The sequence below is a fragment of the Cyprinus carpio genome, chromosome B23 (genome assembly GCF_018340385.1).
Source record: "Cyprinus carpio isolate SPL01 chromosome B23, ASM1834038v1, whole genome shotgun sequence".
In the NCBI taxonomy this organism is placed as follows: domain Eukaryota; kingdom Metazoa; phylum Chordata; class Actinopteri; order Cypriniformes; family Cyprinidae; genus Cyprinus; species Cyprinus carpio.
The window spans coordinates 15,082,918-15,103,551 of NC_056619.1; the positions used below are offsets into that span (position 1 = coordinate 15,082,918).

The 20,634-nt window shown below is 37.2% G+C and overlaps 2 protein-coding genes across 3 annotated transcripts; both read right to left on the reverse strand.

Moving 5' to 3' along the window:
• Window positions 1–1,394: 1,394 nt before the first annotated feature.
• On the reverse strand, window positions 1,395–12,795 carry plekhm2 (pleckstrin homology domain containing, family M (with RUN domain) member 2). Of its 2 annotated transcripts, XM_042750169.1 has the most exons (20): window positions 12,569–12,795; window positions 11,570–11,676; window positions 11,364–11,473; window positions 10,634–10,733; window positions 10,425–10,512; window positions 9,719–9,893; window positions 9,266–9,325; window positions 7,770–8,040; window positions 6,408–7,136; window positions 6,237–6,306; window positions 5,493–5,583; window positions 5,338–5,402; window positions 5,173–5,261; window positions 4,954–5,086; window positions 3,848–4,038; window positions 3,691–3,756; window positions 3,407–3,566; window positions 2,765–2,944; window positions 2,517–2,633; window positions 1,395–1,949 (listed from the first exon to the last, which is right to left on the reverse strand). In XM_042750169.1, exons 1-20 carry the CDS (start codon window positions 12,626–12,628, stop codon window positions 1,812–1,814), a joined length of 3,000 nt encoding a protein of 999 aa, XP_042606103.1. In that variant the 5' UTR covers window positions 12,629–12,795; the 3' UTR covers window positions 1,395–1,811. The 2 variants fall into 2 exon arrangements, with proteins under 2 accessions (XP_042606103.1, XP_042606104.1); XM_042750170.1 differs by lacking the exon at window positions 9,266–9,325 and having other exon boundaries at window positions 12,569–12,794.
• A 2,585-nt stretch (window positions 12,796–15,380) lies between these two features.
• Window positions 15,381–19,587, reverse strand: ddost (dolichyl-diphosphooligosaccharide--protein glycosyltransferase subunit (non-catalytic)). The gene is made up of 11 exons (XM_042750483.1): window positions 19,313–19,587; window positions 19,004–19,114; window positions 18,829–18,915; window positions 18,641–18,744; window positions 17,491–17,585; window positions 17,313–17,406; window positions 17,085–17,233; window positions 16,746–16,893; window positions 16,492–16,612; window positions 16,078–16,184; window positions 15,381–15,973 (listed from the first exon to the last, which is right to left on the reverse strand). Exons 1-11 carry the CDS (start codon window positions 19,545–19,547, stop codon window positions 15,824–15,826), a joined length of 1,401 nt encoding a protein of 466 aa, XP_042606417.1. The 5' UTR covers window positions 19,548–19,587; the 3' UTR covers window positions 15,381–15,823.
• Window positions 19,588–20,634: the final 1,047 nt, after the last annotated feature.

The following is a 20,634-nucleotide window of genomic DNA, read 5'->3' on the forward strand; positions in this document are numbered from 1 at the left end:
AGCCTATAGGACTTGATAAAATGTTTCTGCTTGTGGAAAAACATACTATACAAGAAGCTACAAGAGGACTTAAATCTTAAGCACTCATTTGATCAGTTTTTGGTCTGGTACAGGTTTGGAACAACATTAGGGTGAGTAAATTATGAAAATGTTCATTTTGTGGTGAACTATCCCTTTAAAATCCCTGTTAAATTGTCTATTTAAATGCCAGTGTTGGGATTGTTTGTATTATTTTAGTATTTATCCTTATTTCTCTAAACTTATTGTTCTACTATTCAATATTCAGTTTTAAATAGATTCACAGTTAATGAAGTTTTTACCCCTTTTAATGTCAATGTCATCACAAATGCAAATATTAGGTAATTATTCATACTTTTTCACCATTTAAAAAAAAGTCATTTTTATTTATATTTGTTATCATGTTATGACATCTTTCAAAGTGTACATGCAGCATTTAGTGTATCTGAGACATTAGAGTGTTAGAACAACATAATTGACTACTGCAGGTCACTCCATTAAAAAAAAACATAAAACCAAATTTCAATTGTCAATGAACAACTGTATTCCATCATTGTCCAGCAATGTATTATTTAAAATCACTGTTGACTGAAACAAACTTCAACATACCTGAGATTCTGCTTCCATTTATCACAGTCTGTCACAGATCCACATTACTCAAGTCTGCATTCTTTAAAACCACTCTACATTCTTAAAACAACTTTACAGTGTTTCACGGGAAATGGTATATTATACCACTGAGTGAGGAACTGGGAATGGATTTGATCTTTAAGCTAAAACACAGCTGATAACACCTTTTGAAGAGTTTGACATTAGACGAATGCCTGATTGACTGCATTCAATCACAAAAAAAAGAGAAAAAAAAGCTTTTTTCAAAATCGAAAAAGTTTATGCATCACACTTATGCATGATTGAAAATCATTTTAATGCAAAAAAAAAAAAAAAAAAAGACCTATCTTTTAACAAAAGTTAAAAATAAAGTTAAAAATGTGCAATTCTGAACCTTGTGCAATTCTGCTGTAATAAACTCCTTCACTTCTTAATATCTTAATCCTAATATCTTCAACTAATGATATTTTGAATTGTATGACCCTATTACATTATCTCAATGCCATCTGATCCAAACAAATGACTCCAGTCTAATATAACAACAGCGATTACATGCTGGTACCGTACCATCACTGTTAGCAGTGCTGACTGATATTAGATGTGTAAATTAAGCCTGGTCCAATTCCTCTTTTTTTTTTTTTTTTTTTTTTTTTTGTTTTTTCTGAGATGTTGTGATGAAAACCACTTTCAAATAGTTAACTTAAAGCATCCAGCTAATACCAATGGTGTAAACATAACTAGAATTCTCTTTCGCAAGTGCTCACAAAGCAGTTTGTACCTCTTTATATAGTACAAGCATGTACAGTATCTGTCCACAGACTTTATACAAGGAGGGAAGGTTTTGAGTTATTACTATGTATTTACACTCTATATAGTCTGATCGCATGTAATGCAAGAGAACTCCTAGATCTCTGTCTTTTTGATATCCTGCTGCAGACCTCCACTTGTAAAAGCCAAAGCCTTAATTGTAACTCCTTAAATATTTGTGCAAGGCAAGTGTAACAAAGTCAGGCCTCATTACCGGTAGATAAAAATAATATGAGTCCGTGTTATTCAATATCGTCTCTGGGTTGGAGAGCTCACAGAGTCTGCTTGTACCTACGAACACCGTAGGTTCGCTGGTGAGCTGACTCCCCCATGCTGTCTTGTTTAATCCTGGGCTCACTGTAGTGATGGACAGGTCGTCAGCACCACGGTTCTCTCTCTGATCGACCTCTGTGTAGGCTGTCGCTCCTCTGCCATGCACTCTTCATCAGCTCCAGCGCTTCCCTACATCTCTTCTGCACCGGCGGGTCTGACACCGGCTTACGAGGTAAGCTTACCTGGACACACATATGAAGAAATTCATGCTGTAGATCAATTAAATAAATAAATAATATTAATAAGAACGTCGGTAAGAAGTTTCTTATGCTCACCAAGGTTGCAATTATTTGATCAAGAATACAGTAAAAACATTAATGTTTGCAAAAATATTAATTAAATTTTATTTGAAATAAAACTCTTTTGTAACAAAATATTTGATCAGTTTAGTACATCTTTGATGAAAAAAAATTTTAATCTTATTTTTATTTATTTTTTATTTTTTTTAATAACACTAAACTCTTTTAGTCACTTCACAGTAAGAAACGCCAGGATCTTGAATTTCTTGGTTTTATGAGAAGTTTTATTAGAAATCGGTTATGGGAATACAGTTCAACAAAAGCGTCTCACTCCTTTGAAATCATCAAATAAACATTAAAATTAGAGTGGAACTTAAGTACAGAAAACATAAGGATGATGAGCCTCCTATGCTAAATACTAATCTACAGATGTCATAAAAAAAAAAAAAAAAAAAAAAAAAAAAAAAAAAAAGACATTTTCTGGCAATGAAAAAAAAAAAGTTTTCTTGCCTGGTAAACAGCAGCCCAAGCTTGACTCAATTCTGCTAGCAGCCGATCCCGCTCCTCACATCCGCTAAAATACAAAACCCAGGATGGAAGAAACTGAGCACGATCTTCTGCAAATTCCTGCAGAAATAAAGGGTGATTAGTGCACTTGTTTAAAAAAATAAAAAAAATAAATAAAAAAAAAAAACTTTACACAGCAAAAATCTGTTTCCAGATACATCTGATGCACAGCAATCTGAATGAACTCTTACAATGACACAGTATTCTTTATCATCTTCCAGGCAAACAGCTGTGACATCGTTTAGATCAGCTGCTCCTAGAGAACGGAAAAAACTGGTCTGGCAATCCTGGTGACATGTGAGCAACTTCCTGTCTGTGAGTACAAGGCAACACGGAATACAGGGTGCAGGAGCTACTCCCTGTGGAATGATCTGAGAAACAAAAATACACAATAGTGCTCAACATCTGGGAAACATTCTGGTTAATTCCGGACTGGCTGTACTAAGAAAGCATCTACTGCATCCACTATAGGCTGGAACACAATAGACAAATACTGCTCAAATATTTTGCCCCACTTTACAATTTAGAAGAGTAAATGCTAGTTGCTGGAAGTCTGAGCTAGTATTTCAGCCATAAAATGCAAATGCTGGCATGTCTGGAGCTGATGAGGAACAAAAACACATTGTCATGTGGTGACTCTTAAAAGGATTTAAAATGCAAACTCCCACATTTTTCTCAAACACCACCAGCTCAGAAAAAAAAAGAAAGCAGATTTGAATGGAAAGTGTGAAAGTGTGCATTTAATCACACTTCCCAAAAATTGCAGAGCTCTTGTCTAAAAATGCTTTGTAAGAACTTGCAAAAAAATGCTAATGTGTAAAATTGCAGCTCACCCCTTTAGAAACAGACTGGCAGAGCAGCTGCATCCAGTCGGCCATTTCCAGTTCGTTTTCTGCACTGAGCTCGAATGGAGGACGTTCTGTCAGAATCACTTGAAAAGCATGAGGCTTCTCTGAGCTGTTTGAACGCCTACAGCCTCCACAGTGCCCTCCCCTATAACATTAACGCAATCACATTCAAATATATAGTAAATGTTTACAAGTGGGCATCTTTTATATTGAAAAGCACATTTATAAGTTTATAAAGGTGAAACCTAAGAACTGGAACAACAGCTTACCCCATGGTAACAGACATCAAAGGTGTAACATCTGTTCTCTCTGCATACTGATACAGGATGCCGTTGCTGCCAGGTGAACAGGTGATTTAGATTCAGGACACATGAATAGCTTGCTGATGCTCTGTCGAATAGTTTAAAACACCAAACCCTTTTGTACCTGAGAACCAAGTAACAGCTTTTCCACACTTCCTTCCCCAAATAAGTGCTCCCAGCACGGTACAACAGTGCCCCCTCTTTAGTGCTACTGGATTCTCTGGAGCCGGGCAGAGCTGTTGGTGAAGGCACCGCTGCATCCATCGGGTCCTCCCAGTGAACCAGAGAATACAGGCGGATGCTCAACTCGGATAACTACACAAACACAGTGAGCACAAGGTCAGCAGGACAGATTTGCTTTATACAGGAAAGTTTTGTTTTATGTCAAATTGGTTTTTTTTTATTTAAGCTTGGTTTATTTTTTTTAGAGTTTTTTGTTTTTTTCTAATCCATCTACTTGTTTTCTTTTTATTTATAAAAAAAAAAACCTTGCTACGTGTACTGTGTTAGACTAACCGAGTGTCACAGCACTTGTATCGTTTTGGATAAGTGTCTGCAAAATGACTAAATGTAAAGAATATGTAAGTCTCAACATTTGTATTTAATTGACTATCTGATGCACCAAGTACTTTTGAAATGTCTTTCTTTCAAAGATACGTTGGTTGAACAGAAACAGAGGTTTTGAGGGTTTTTTGAGACATTAAAAGTGAAGTTTATCTTAAAATCTTTAGATAATTCATTCATAATTCATGCATCAAAGGGTTAATATATTGTATAAGAATAATTCCATAAGCACTGCGCCTACTTTAAAATCATATCAGTCCAAAAAATGTGCTATAGTTATAACAAAGCTGCATGTTTTTTAATTCCATAAGCACTGCGCCTACTTTTTTGGGGGGGGGCGGGGTAGTTACTGAGGGGGGGGAATAAATATTTACAATTTTTAAATTGTAATTATACTTTTATAATTATTTTCATGTCTTAATAATAAAATTAATATCAATTTTATTAATAATACTCTATTAATTGTAATCATTTTAAGTCATTCTTCATCTCCCTTGGAAGAGGCCTGGTTGAGATCCACTGGTCTAAACTGTATGATCATTATAAATGGTTTAATTGTAAATGCATTTCAGAAAGAGTCAGCATGAAGAACCAAGATTATCAAAGTGAGCCATTGTCTGCCAGACTCTCATAAATTATTTATGGTGATAGATCTCCCCCATTTACCTCACAGTGAGTCTCTTGGCATACAAACTTAGAAAGAGCCAATTTCTCCATGGTGGCGTCAGTGAGAACAGAGGGGTAGGGAGGCTCCCTACAGCCATTTTCCAAAGCAGCCTTCAGCACAGTCAGAAACCAGCTGAGGAGAGAACATGAACAGATCCTCTTCAAAGACATGCATACTAATCAACCTCATGGGGATACGCTTTAATTAAAAAAACTTACACAGTCAGAGATGAGTCGGCTGTGTCCAAAAGGAACTGTCGTCTTCTGTTAGTGCAAACCAGAGTGATAGTCTGCTGGTGAAGTCCAACCTAAGGCACAATCAAGGGCTCTAATCTCTCTGCAGCATGTCAAACTGATCGATTAGGATTCAGGTTGTTTACTCACAGAGATGTAGTCCAGCTCGTTATAAGATACCGCCTCCTCAACACTATAAGGCTTCTCCGCTGCCCCTGAAAATCAATGGGACACAACAACAAATGCAAAAGCACTTTTCCTGACATATAAACAATGGCCTGCTCTTCCACTGAAGGTTTGCTGACCTTTTCGCAAGAGGTAAATGTAACAGTCCGTCAACAGCAGATACAGAGGCTGCAAATCTCCTTCCATGTGTCCTGTGCTCATTCTCACCATCTGAAATAAAATGTACAAATGCAAAACAATCAATAGGATAGCACTAGTTTACAGGTTTACATTTCACTAGAATATCTGTGTTATTCACATTGCACATAAAAACAGCAATAACATAATAACATCATATTTGTATTTAGGTAATTTTTGAAGCTTTTACTAGGATTTGTGTATTTTTGCATCATGGGAATAAATTACATTTTAAAATATATTAAAATAAAAAAAAAATGTAATTGTAATAACACGCATTTCACAATATTACTGTTTTTACTGTTCCTGTTCCTTGGTGACCATAAGACACTTTCAAAAAGATATATAAAAAATTTTCCCCGTACTTTTGAAAAATAGTATGTGACCGCTTTTGATTTTTTTCATCTGACTTCCATTAAAAATACAGTAGCTCAAAAAAAAAAAAGCACAACATTTGTTTTGGTGCAGTAGGTGGACTTTCAGTGTTGTTAGGAATACATCAGCAATGTGGTCACTTCTGATCAGCTCTGAATGTGGTTTGAGTGATTGGGTCATAAAAATGGTACTATAAATTAGTACAATGAGTAAATAGGGGTTTGGGTATCTTGCACTAGTATGCTGCAGCATGGACACAATGTAAATACAAAGTTATCCATTCAGTGATGTTAAATCAATCAGAGTTTCACCTTAAAGAGCTGTTCTTCGTTCTCCCTAAAAACGTGAATCATGAGCAGCAGAAGGTGATTGTTATCCACCCTGTACAACAAACAAAAATGAATACCTTAACCTCATAATAAATCATACTGTGTCAATAGAGCTAGAATTCGTCACTGATTACAATCAGTTTACAATCTCACTTAAACTCTGCAGCATGGGAGCACTGTACTGCGTGGTCTTTATCCTCCTCCTCAGCTGACGTCCCTACGGGGATGGAGGGATCCTGCCCTGTAGCTGTTGTCTCTGCTTCTCCCTCATCTTCATCGCCAACAGGAACATCCTGCGACTCGCTATTCCCAACAGAGTCATTGTGCCCACCACACGAGGCAGCAGGGTCTGGACTCTGGGAGGTAAAGCAGTAGAAGTCTGCAGGTGGCAGGGGGGCCTGCAGGAAGCTACGACTTGGGTCTGGAGGTTCACCGCCTGAGTCCTCTCGAAAGGGCCGCTGATGGGGGGGTCCCTCGTGACTAGTGCAAGTTCCATCCTCTCCCTCCTCACCTTCACTCCGCTGCCAGTGCTCCGCATCCAGAGGACCATTCAGTCTATCCATGACGTCACGCAGAGGTTCACCCACACTGTCCATAGAAGTGTCCGTCATTTCAGGGAGCCTCAGCCCTGCCTCCGGGTCTTCTTCCTCTCCTTCTGGTCTCCCATTCCTCGCAGACTCTGAGCCAGGACCATTTGGCCCATCCAGAGGACCCAGACTGTCCATATTAATGTTATTGACTACAATGTCTCTCTTAACTACAATCTGAAGGCACTCCTCAGTGTCAGCCGTGTCCGGAGAGATGACATTCTGTTCGCTGCTCACAGAGTCTGTCGACCCTCTTCCCCGTCGTTTCTTACCAGGCCTCCTGCGCCTTGCCATTCTATAGCACAAACCAAACAGAAAAATAAATTAATCTATCAAATGTTACAACTATTTAGCATTATGTCATTGTAATATAATAAACAAGAACAAGCTGGAAGGTCGAGTGGGCCATTTCATTGCCATTAGAGATAACCAAATAGCATTGCAAAAATCTTTTTTATTGATGGCCATTCTGATTAAATACATTTATTTGAGCAAACTACAAAACTGTAAATATACTTTATTAAATGTAAATAAAGCTAGCTTAGTTTGGTTTGTTAAAGCCAGGTTGTTTCTTTTGTAGGGCTCTTAAACCATAAACTGGACTTCTTCCAGGATGCTGTATCTGAGTAACTGCCATAAAGCTAAATGGTAATGCTAACATGTTTTTTTTCCAAGATTTATTACAGATTTAATTGGTTTAGACAAGCTCACACCAGTGGTTGAGCTACATACATAGTTTTTTTTTTTTTGTTTTTTTTTTTTTAATGCAGTTGTTTACGGCCTTTTATAAGTTGTCTTGAGAAGTTGAAATAATGAATTGTAATGATGAATTGTAATGAAAAAAGTTATACACTTTATTTTAACTAATAATGTGTGATTGACATGCTACTACAATCCTACCGCATTAGATCTAATGCTCAAGACACACCTAATGACTTCCAGCTCAGTGTTGGTGATCTCAGCATCCTCTCCTGTTGTGGAAGCATGCCGGCTAGCCATGTGCACTGGGGTGACGTCAGCTGAAGTGTTAGTGTCCGAGTCCTCATTGAAGGGATTGTGTCGAAATGTAGGGCTTCGTGACAGAGATGTGGTTCTGATGGTGCCTGCAGAGGCCCTCACTACAACACAGTCACTGACAACAGTCTGAGGGTCTGATCCTGAGGAGCGGGGCCCACTGACTAGATCTGTCAAGTCTCCCTCTGTCAGAAAATGAGAGCAAGAAAGGAAAACTCCTTAGACATGCAAGTATTAAGAGCTCATTGTAGAAGTATTAGGCAGATACTGAATCATGATAAATGCACAGAGACATTCAACAAACATAAGCCATTTTGAAACACACACTAAGCTTGCTAGCAACTTCCATCTCATTCTTTTATGCATCTAAAATGGCAAATAATCACAAACAGGGCAATCTCAATTTCCCCCAAATTTGCCTTATGCCTCAATATTTGAACATCAGTTTCCATGCATTTAGTTTAGTAATGCATATCCGGAAAGGAAAAACTATTTCTATTTTTGCCACAAACCTGAGATGCAATTTTATATAAATGCATTATAAAACCCTGTAGGACAACTGTTTGCTTAACATTTTTATGGAAAAATGCATTATAAAACCCTGTAGGACAACTGTTTGCTTAACATTTGTAACATTATGAATATCTTTGTCACTATTAATCAATTGAATGCTAAAACCCTGTAGGACAACTGTTTGCTTAACATTTTTATGGAAAATAAAAAAATTCTTGCTGAATAAAAGTGTTAGTTACAATAATGCCGTTTTGAAGACAGAAGCATGTGCTTGTGCAATGGTTCTGACTATTCTGGCTGTTTTTTAGAAAGTAATTGAACAATTTTGCATAATAATTGCTTCATTAAATACTGCAAGTGTCATTTCTGAATTAAATGCATTGAATGAATCTATAAAGTTATCACATGACTTTTGTCAGCCCTACAAAGAATACTTTTATATCATTCAAGCAAAAATATGTCTATATTTTAAAGACTCCTATTTGATTATAAGTCATCATTTCAGAAATATTAAGTTAGGAATATTTGCCACCGAATGTAAAGCTTTGAAAGCAACAAACATGCAAACCAGCTGCCACACCACTGCAGGAAACACAATCAGACAACAAACAGAAAGTTCCAGCTTCATCAGGCACTGTGTATGTTTTAGTATCATCCCATGCAAACCCTGCATTAGCAGAGGGTTTGGTTCTGTTTAGTTTAATACAGACCATATTCACCTGTAACCCATCTATGAACTCATCACAAGCACACTGCCTATAACAGCTTCTGTACATGAAAAAACAAACATACACTGAGTGTAATGGCCATGCGATGCAGGTTAGTAGGTCTGTACCAATGGATTGGTTGGGGATGCGAATGTTAGATTGGGGAGAGGGGGAAATAACCATGTCCCACCTTCCCAGTCTGCACTTGGCAATGACTGCAACACAGGGAAGATGTCACCAAAATCATAATCTAAAAAAGGAGAAATAAGATCATCAATAGGCAGGAAAGAATGATGAAGTGAATGAAAGAAGAACAGAAAACTTAAAGAGATATAAAGTGAATGTGAAACTTGGCATATGTGGAACTAATACATACTGACAACCAAAAGAGCCATTGTGACATAATGAGCAGTGAAATGTGTCATTTAATGAAATGAAAACAATGCATTGATGTGTGAACATGATTTGTGATATTCTTTTAGATAAACAAACTTGATTTTATGTGTTTAAATGTTTTATTTTGACTAAGTGTAATAATATTAGTGAAATATATAACAGTGTGAAAATAAGAACCAGAACCTGGAATAGTAATAGACAGAGAAATGGAGGGAAAAAAACGGTGAACTAAAGCCAAGCAGCTCACCTTCACTGGATGGGGCAATAGCGCTGTCGTCCCACTCAAGGTTAGTGGAGGTGAGGGATGTAAAAGAGTGCAGAGACAAGCTATCAGAGCTTGGCAACCTCTCCTCAAAATCCAACAGATTGTGGGGTTTGTAGTATTCTGGCATGTAAGGAGCAACATCCAGATATGGCACATCCTGTCATAAATTAAAAAATTAAGGATTAGGCTGAGGAAATATTGAAATCTTCAGTTAAGGAAGATATAGAATAGTATAAAATGTAGTAATGGAAGAGCAGTATTTTTATATTTTAAATGACTAGATGATATAAATATCTTTGGTACAGTATGTGTATATTTGGTATACTCAATACGCCTTTTGTAAAGTTTTTGTATATTTTTTATAGTCAATACGCCATTATTATACAAACATAATTATAAATGCCTTACACTGAGAGACAACATGGGATATTCATACCTATTTGTTAATATTTCTTAATTAATTTGTCACATAGCAGGGCTATTTAAAAACAACTACTGAAGGCAAGATTGACTAAAAAATCTTTTTGACCAGTCAGAGCAGCTTAATGATACGCTTTCTCATCTTTCAAACAGCTTGTTGAAGTCAGTTGTTTGGCACTAAGCTGCGTAAAAGTGATGTGTCCTGTATGAGACACATCAGGTCTAGGACATACAATTCTAGACAGGAGAAATCAATGAAGAGTCATACCAATTCGAGGTCGAAGCGAATGAACTCCAGGCCAGAGACAAGCGTAAGAAACAGAGTGAGATGGTCATGACTGCAAACCAGTGCATTTCTGTAAAGGAGGAAGCCGCTTTCACACATCACAAAAATCAGATGACTGCTGTAAGAAAGCTATTTTCTGTGGTCTGAAACCACAGAAGAACAACAATATCTATTATTTCAAAGTCACTCACTTGTAATAGTATTTCTGGAGCAGTCCTTGATTCTCCTGAAAAAGTCGGAGGTAGCTTTCTAAAGAACTTTCACTGAGTGCCAAGTAGAGCCAGGCACGACCTGTGGAACAACATTAGGTAGTTAACTACATGAAGTCCACACAGTGCCACAATATTCAGCATCTGAATATATCTTCATCTAATACTTCATATTTACATTTCAAAAGTTTGAGGTCAGTAAGATGTTTTAATGTTTTTGAAAGAAGTCTCTTATGCTCACCATTTGATTAAAAACAGAAAACAAACAGCCACATTATGAAATACTATTACAATTTAAAAGACATGTTTTCTCTTTTAATAATCTATTTTAATTTTAAAATATAATTTATTCCTGTGATGACAAAGCTAAATTTCATCAGCATCATTACTCCAGTCTTAAGTGTCACATGATCCTTCAGAAATCATTCTAAAATACCTATTTGCTGCATAAGAAACAATTCTTATTATAAATACTGAAAACAGTTGTGCTGCTTAATATTTTTGCTGAATCTGTGATACAACCTTTTCAAGATTATTTGATAAATGGAAAGTAAAAAAAAATACAGCACTTATTTGAAATTGAAATGTTTGTTACATTATAAATATTTATTTGAATATCTTACTGTCTCTAAACTTCTGAATGGTACTGCACTTTTCAACAATTATAAAGCACATCAACAAGTCATCATAGATGGCAAAGGTTTGATCTTACTTCTGCCAAGATTGGTAGCTATGTGCTGAAGCTCATCAATCTGTCGGACGGCCTCTCGTCGTGTGAAGTGTAATACGAGTACCCAGTAACCCGATGAGATGTCCTGCAGCCTTCAAGACGTAGAGAAATGAGAAGATCAGTAAGCCTACAAATGTCTACTTAAAAAGAGTTTCAGATTTGAAAGGCTTTGGTGCAGTTTGTCTGACCCATAAAGCAAAGCATGATCCAGATGTTCACACAGCCGCTGAAGAACCCGGTCATGATTCCTGATGGCCGGCGTCTCATCCTCACAGGCGGCAAAGTAACTCTGCAACTGCGGATTAAATGTTGAAAAATGTTAAAAAGCAATCACTTGGATGTGAACGATAAATGTACGTCCTATCTGGTAAACTTCTGATGTGCACACAGCCTCGACATTCCAAGCAATCCTTTTCATTCTAGACGAGCAACCTCTGATGAGAAATGCATTTTCAGAGTTCTGTGGTTCACTGATGAAAGCAGAGCTTTTTGGTGTGCAAGTCCATCACAAAACCATGAGGACGTACTAATGCCCAGCACCTGATTAGCTAAAATCTGAATAAGTCCAAAAAAAAGTGAGAATGTAATTAAAAATTGGGTGTGGGGTGTGCTAGTTTTTAGTATTAAGATTAGAGATAGGAGGATGAAGGATGAAGAAAAAAAGAAAGAACAAGATTTCTGATGTTGTAAACAGCAAAGATTCAGTAAGTCACTCCAAAACAAAAAGACCATACAAAGACAGATGTCCTGGGATGGCTCCATAAAATAAGTAGTAAGCTCTGTTTGCCCTATTTATAGGATCTCATTTAATAACAAGAGTCGTTTACAGGCGCATGATGTGTGCACGGTGTTTACTTGACTCATGCCTAAAATGAGTTTTCTTTTTCATGTTATTTTACTAATAAACAGGTATTAACACGCTATAAGTACACAATATAACCTAGAATAACTCACTATAGTGCACTGACAGTTGTCTGTATAACCTGGTATTTATTAAATCCTGACTTATAAGGAAACGCTGGATCTTATTTCTTAAGATGTCAAGGCGTTTGTTTTCAAAACACAGCAGGAGGGGGGAGGCCCAACTATTTTGATAGCGTAAACCGCAAAAACCTCAAACTATCCTTGAAATTATGAACTAGAGAAGGCTGATGCATACCCTCGCTGCATTTATAGAGGTTTCTTACCTTCTTGACAGAGAGAGAGATGTTTTCGAGGATCCTGTCTTTGACTTTGAGTTGATCCATGTCTGGCTGTGCTCTCTCTGCGGATGTCAGCTGACGCGCGCTCCCGACTCGCGCTTGTGTTCACAGGCCACGAGTTGTTTAGTGATGACGTAAATTTGTAGGCCAGCCCTGTATTCGCCATGTGTTTCGAGATGCTATTGTGGTTTTCCGCCATAAACTCTGTGGTTAACATTTCTCAAGGAGACTTTCAAGTTTTGTTCAACAACGTAAATTATAAGCAGTCATAGCTCAAACTTTATTTTTGAAAAAGCTGTCTGTTTTAAGAAAACAAGCTGCTAGCAAGTCGCTACGTAAGTACTACAACTGGTGTCGGTTGAATTCTACGTCATTCGTCTAGCACGTACTTTCACATCTTTAGTGTCCAAATTACGCACTATACACTATGCACTTATACACTACGTACTGATGCACTAATGTACTCGACCATGTAGATTATGAATTATTTATACTTTACTCGACCATGTAGATTATGAATTATTTATGTAAATGAAGTGTCCAACATTCCACACTTCGTTTGTTTTTCGGTTATTTATGTGCATTATCCGGGTATTGAAAGTGCTGAAAGAACTGAAGGAATTTTCAGTGTGAATGTACTACTCGCACTATTTATACTACAAAACGTCATAGAATAGTGCAAAAGTGCGCGATTTGGAACGCACCTTTTGTTTTGGAAAAAAAAAAAACCTCTGTCTTGAACGTTCCTTATTGCGTTAATAAAACAAGTATTAAAAATACAACAAAAATGTAAAGGTGCATCTCAATAAATTAGAATGTTGTGGAAAAGTTCATTTATATTTCAGTAATTCAACTCAAATTGTGAAACTCGTGTATTAAATAAATTCAATGCACACAGACTGAAGTAGTTTAAGTCTTTGGTTCTTTTAATTGTGATGATTTTTGCTCACGTTTAACAAAAACCCACCAATTCACTATCTCAACAAATTAGAATATGGTGACATGCCAATCAGCTAATCAACCTCAAAACACCTGCAAAGGTTTCCTGAGCCTGCAAAATGGTCTCTCAGCTTGGTTCAACAAGTGCTATGATAAGTATCATTTAGTGGAGGACCCCCTGCCCTGCACATTTTGTATGTCTCCCTAATCAGACACACCCAATTTAGTTCTTCTTGCAGTCTCTACTAATGAGCTGATGAGTGGAATCAGGTGTGTTAGATAAGGGAGACATACAAAATGTGCAGGGCAGGGGGGGCCTCCAGGACAGGTTGGGAACCACTGCACTAGTCTACACAATCATGGGGGAAGACCGCTGATCTGACAGTTCTCCAGAAGACAATCATTGACACCCTTCACAAGGAGGGTAAGCCACAAACATTCATTGCCAAAGAACCTGGCTGGTTCACAGAGTGCTGTATCCAAGCATGTTAACAGAAAGTTGAGTGGAAGGAAAAAGTGTGGAAGAAAAAGATGCACAACCAACCGCAGAGAGAACCGCCAGCCTTATGAGGATTGTCAAGCAAAATCGATTCAAGAATTTTGAGTGAACTTTACAAGGAATGGACTGAGGCTGGGGTCAAGGCATCAAGAGCCACCACACACAGAAGTGTCAAGGAATTTGGCTACAGCTGTTGTATTCCTCTTGTTAAGCCACTCCAGAACCACAGACAACGTCAGAAGTGTCTTACCTTGGCTAAGGAGAAGAAGAACTGGACTGTTTACCATTGGTCCAAAGTCTTCTTTTCAGATGAGAGCAAGTTTTGTATTTCATTTGGAACCAAGGTCCTAGAGTCTGGAGGAAGGGTGGAGAAGCTCATAGCCCAAGTTGCTTGAATTCCAGTGTTAAGTTTCCACAGTCTGTGATGATTTGGGGTGCAATGTCATCTGCTGGTGTTGGTCCATTGTGTTTTTTGAAAACAAGTCACTGCAACCGTTTACCAAGAAATTTTGGAGCACTCCATGCTTCCTTCTGCTGAGCAGATTTTTGAAGATGCTGATTTAATTTTCCAGCAGGATTTGGCACCTGCCCACACTGCCAAAAGCTCCAAAAGTTGGTTTAAATGACCATGGTGTTGGTGTGCTCGACTGGGCCAGCAAACTCACCGGACCTGAACCCCAGAGAGAATCTATGGGGTATTGTCAAGAGGAAAATATGAAACAAGAGACCAAAAAAATGCAGATGAGCTGAAGGCCACTGTCAAAGAAACCTGGGCTTCCATACCACCTCAGCAGTGCCACAAACTGATCACTTCCATGCCACACCGAATTGAGGCAGTAATTAAAGCAAAAGGAGCACCTACCAAGTATTGAGTACATGTACAGTAAATGAACAACTTTCCAGAAGGGCAACAAATTCACATTTTTTTTTTTTATTATTGGTCTTATGAAGTATTCTAATTTGTTGCGATAGTGAATTGGTGGGTTTTTGTTAAATGTGAGCCAAAATCATCACAATCATCAAAAAGAACCAAAGACTTAAACTACTTCAGTCTGTGTGCATTGAATTTATTTAATACACAAGTTTCACAATTGTAGTTGAATTACTGGAATAAAGTAACTTTTCCACGACATTCTAATTTATTGAGATGCACCTGTGTAGATAAAACGACTATTTGATGTTAAATCTACATTTAACAGTTGGCCTTCAAAAAACATAAAAAAAAATAATAAACTTGCCCATGTAGTTTACATTTGTGAGATGAGGTTCTGTATAAACTACATTTACAACAGCTGAAACCATCATGAATGGAATCAGAAACTTTCAAATTTGATGCAACTGAACAAAGAGGACAAAAAGTTTAGTGGTGGAATGTTAAAACTTTACTGTCTTCAGGTATTTCAACCACATTTTTGAGAATCCATTCCTCTTTTTACAAATGGTAGATTTCAAAACAAAATTTTCATAGCAAGAGCCAAAACAGCAGTGCATGTTGTATCATAAAACCAATTCAAGTTGCCTCTTGTACAAATAAAATACGACGTGTGCCCCAAATCACTTTAAATTACCAGTTGCCAAAACAAAACCATATCTTTTGTTAGACTACCCAACCCCCCTTCAAAAAGTAAAGAAAAAAAAAGGAAAAATGTACAAATGTTGCTTTTTTTTGTAATGGCACAACCTCCAACTCACCAAAACAAGCCCATACCAACATATTTCAGATCTCGATTCATGACTGCCAGAGGTCTGAAGACTATTTTTGTTTTTACATTTTCTTGCACTCCTCTTCACTGATTTTCATTTTAATCAGACTTCTCTTTTTCTCTCATATGTAGAAAGACGACACTGAAAACAAAGAGTCCTCCCATCATAGAGAAAGCACTTGCATAATATGGAAATGCAGAGGGGATGAAGCGCTCATACTGGGTATGCTGCAAGGGGCGGACAGAAACCTGTGGAATAACAGAAGAATCAGTAAATATATCAAGAATCTGAGTAAAATCACTATGGAATTGTTGGAGCAAGAGCGAGTTTTAAAATGAATTCTGATTTTCACCTGGGTTGAAGAGTACAGGTGTGTGTAGCCAAGTCTGTTGTAGTCAACTTTGAACTGGAAAACTCCATAAACATCTGGAAGCTTGAACTGTACACTGTATTTTCCACCTAAGCAACCAGCAGTCACATGTTTTAATGGCATACATCATTAACATACACCACCATTCCAAAGTTTAAAGTAATTTAAAAATATTCAAAAACATTGTGGGTTTTCAGCAGCCATTATTCTTCAGTGTCCCAATATCCTTCATTTTTTTTTTTTTTTTTCAGAAATATTTGATTATTATAAATCTTTGGTAACATTATAAATGTCGTTTATAAAATCCTTGCTAAACACTGACCCCAAACTTTTGAACAGTAGCATGAATGCATTTGAGAACTTCTGTTAATTAAACAGAATATAATAATAACACACCATTTTTCTTGAGGTAGGTTCTAACAAATGGATCAATTCTGACAAATTCCAGCTGGATGTCATCTCCATCAAAAGGCACCCACTTTCCACCAGACAACATCTCAATCACAATGCTGTATTCCTGTAGGGACAATCCAAGCAGGAGTAGTAAGCCAAAAAAGCTAAACAAGACATTCTTCAGAGTAGTCACAAATCACATGTTAACTGTTAAATGAATTAAAATGGCTATATAAATAATATATGCCATGTCTCACCACAAGGTCAGTGATGGTGTAGGCAGCAGGTGGAGTACTCTCTCCAACTGGATGATGGGTAACAGCCCCAACCCTCAGAACACCAGCCTCCTTAAACACCCAGCGAGACAGGGCCTCAGCCAGCTCCTGGTTACCAGTCTGTTCATACCTAAAAAAGAATATACACATCATGCATCAAACCATCTCTATACAAATAGAGAGTATATCTTTCATCGTGTCAATGTTAGTTTTGTTAATGGTCTGAACTTTACAGTTGTTCAAACATAAAAGAATCCATATGATTTCAACCAAATACCACAATGTATTTTTAATGTCTGAATACACCGTTACATAACAGACCTCTTTGACCCAGAGGCAGCCTTCTGCACAGGGGAGTTGAAGAAAGCATCACTGAAGAAGTGCAGTGACCCGCTGAAAACCACACGTGCATTGTTTCTTGCCTGCAGACCGGCGATCAGGAGGGTGTTCTTTCCAACTGCATGAGGATACTGAAAAGCAAAATGAAGATTGAAGTGAATGTGAAATAATTTGACAAAAAAAGGACATTGAAAGCTTTGAAATAATTACCTGTGTGATGGGGCGATCCGGGAAGTAGGAGTAAGAGGTGGAGGATCCTGTCAGAATGTCCAGCACCAGAGAGTTATCTGGATCAGCCACCATGCTGAAAAAGCAAGGCACCTCATAATTTGTTAAATAGTACATTTTTCAAAAGAAGCAGAGATCAGGGTATCAAGAGACCACTTACCCAACACCTTTGAACAGGACTGGTTTATCAGTGGGCTTGCCAACTATAGTTGGGGATTTAAGAAGATTCTCTGGGTCTGCAACAATCAGGGTGTGCTGTAAAAAACACAAAGACAACTTAAATGCACCTGACCAAGTTTCACAGAATGATTTGAAATGATGGTGTACAGAGATGTACAGAGAATACGTTTTAAAAACATAAGCTGTAGAATGTAAAACACAATATGGATTCAACATGAAATGGAAATTAATTTTAAATCAGGAGGTCAAGTTCATCTATTGTTATTTGCTATTATATATATATTATAATCTTATATGAGGGATAGTTCAGCCAAAAACTTGTTTCTTTGTTCTGTTGATCCCAAATAAAGGTATGTTGAAGAATGTTGGTAACACAACAGTAGCTGGTAGCCACTGACGTCACAGTAATTTTTTTTATACTATGGAAGTCAATGGCTACTATGTCAATAGCAACTACTTGGTTACCAATATTCTTCAAAATATCATATTTTGTGTTCGACAAGAAATAAACACATTCAGGTTTGGAACAACAAAAGGGTGAATAAATTATGACCTTTTTTTATTTTTGAACTCTCTTTAAGGATTACTGGCAACAAATGAGTGCATTATATAGTTTAAAAAGGATGCACGTTATTCAGCAATAACCTAAAACAATGGCTAAACAGCTAAGTGGCTATTAGTTAACAAGGCAAAACAGCCTATGTGACACCAGCCAAAAATAGAAGTAATTTTAAGACAATGCAAATTTTTACATTTTGAGGTTTCAAAGACACCTATCTTCCAAAAGCATCTTACTGAATGATTAATTCATGTATACCTTTCAGTATTTTTGAGCTCATCATTTTTATTACAAACACTTTCTGGCCCTTTCTTACAATCGACCGAAAGCTCACATTCAGATCTGCATCCAACCGACAGACTGAGCCAAACCCCCCTCCCAACATTTTCTTTTATGACAATCTGCTTCACTCACAGATAACATTATGGAAGAAAGGATTTCTCGGTACTTCCATTACATTGCAACTTTAAGTAAGTAGAGACAGCATCCATTTTAATTTAATGTTGACATTATTTAATCTTTCATTTCATAAACTGCTCTACACTGTATTTTTCCCCCGTCCATAGCTTACCTCACCAGGATCAGAAACGTCATAGTTATGGTGATCAATAACAGCAGTTTTCTCCTCATCAAATTCAATCCCACATTCACTGCCTAGCTCTCTCAAAGGGTCACCTGCCAGAGTCAAAGTCATAGTGATATTATTAATCTCAACAGGCCAATGCGTGTGCATTTATGCAAAACCAATACTACACTCACCAATATCAGAGCTGGCAGCAACGAGAACATTCCCTCCACCGTCAATGAAGGCTGTAATGGTCTCTACATTGATGTTGCCCCCAAAATCTGTTCCATTGGAAACATGTAAACGTGGATATTCAAACATAAAATGGCAGCATGACATAAAATCTAGGTTCACTATAACAAGACTCACCTTCCACTGATGGAGAGAAAATGATGAGATGGTCGTAGAGGAACTGGCCATACTTGATCAAAGAGAGACCAGGATCATCAGCAGTCTTGAAGGTAAGGTCAAACCCACGATCTGAGGACAAGAATGTAATTGTGAGTTATAATATTTACGAAGAATCATGCAATGCCTTTCTCTGTCTGTGCAATCAGATTCACACATAGACTCAAAATGCATCGTCTATTCATACGAACATATTAAGCGTATTTTCAGATGCTAATGTAATAATTTAAAGTGTTTTAATAAGAAAATCTCAGATAATGTATAGCTCACCTGCTAAACTGCGGAAGAAGATTGAATGAGTGTCTCTGATGTTAGGATTGTCCAGCAGAACGAGAGTCTTTCCGTCTCCTAAAACTGCCTGCAACATTAACGCCACGGATAAAACAAACAGAGCGCTGCTGCTGAACCCACCAGACGACGTGGGGACCATTGTAGCAGCTCGTCTTTTGCAGGTTAATGTTGCAGGAGTCGCAGTGTCCCTCATTGACAAGCAACCCATCGCCATTTTTCTCCTTTGGACAACGTCAGCGCTAGCGCGGATGTGAACTCTGACCCAGAGCAGCAGCCAATCGCGTGCTGCCTCATGGACGCATGAATATTATAATGAGACAGCCCTCATTACATAAATGTAATTAATGTGATTGTACGAAATTATGATAGTAAATCAATTATTTGTGTAGATACATTTGCAGAAAATTTTCAGACCCTTGTAGTGTTTATGTACAGAAATCTTTCCATCCGCTGTTTTAAACTTGTACGACCAGCAGGGGTCAGTGCAACACAACTAACATTATATGCTTTTAAACACACACACACACACACACACACACACACACACACACACAACATATATATATATATATATATATACATATACATTTACATATACATACATATACATATATATATATATTTAGATTATTTATATATATATATATATATATATATACACACACACACACACACACACACACACACACATACACACACATATATATATATATATAACACAACTGAATGTTAATTTAATTATATACCTGTTCGTCAATTGTATAAGTATAATAAGTATAATTGTATTTTACTATTATATTGATTATAATATTTGTTTCCTTAAAAGGATTAAAAATAATGTTAATTTACCCATTTTCTTTTCTTTGTTGTTATTTCTAAAGCTCTGTGAGCTATAAAAGAAGTCAAACTTATTTTGAAGCTGGTGTTTGGTCATAAATTAGCTAGCGACTTGAAAACACCACATGAAGGTGCAGTGTGCATTACTGCCCCTGGAAGCCCATTACTGAACAAAACAAGACTTTTAATCTACAAAGCACCCTTACCTCTGATACCTGCTGTCCATGTCAAACTGCACTGAACAGAAAGCTTTGTTATATGGTTCAAGTGCTGTTTCGAAACTGATTGTAATTTTCAGTGCATTAAAAGTCTAATACATTAGGGTAAACAACCAGTAGCCTTGCTTTCCTGGCAATAATACAGACATTTATTCCAGGGATGACACAAAAATCAACAGAACCAAAAGGTAGTGGTTTATTTACAAACTAATTGCAGACTTTAGGTGATTTTGAGCACTTGAGTGT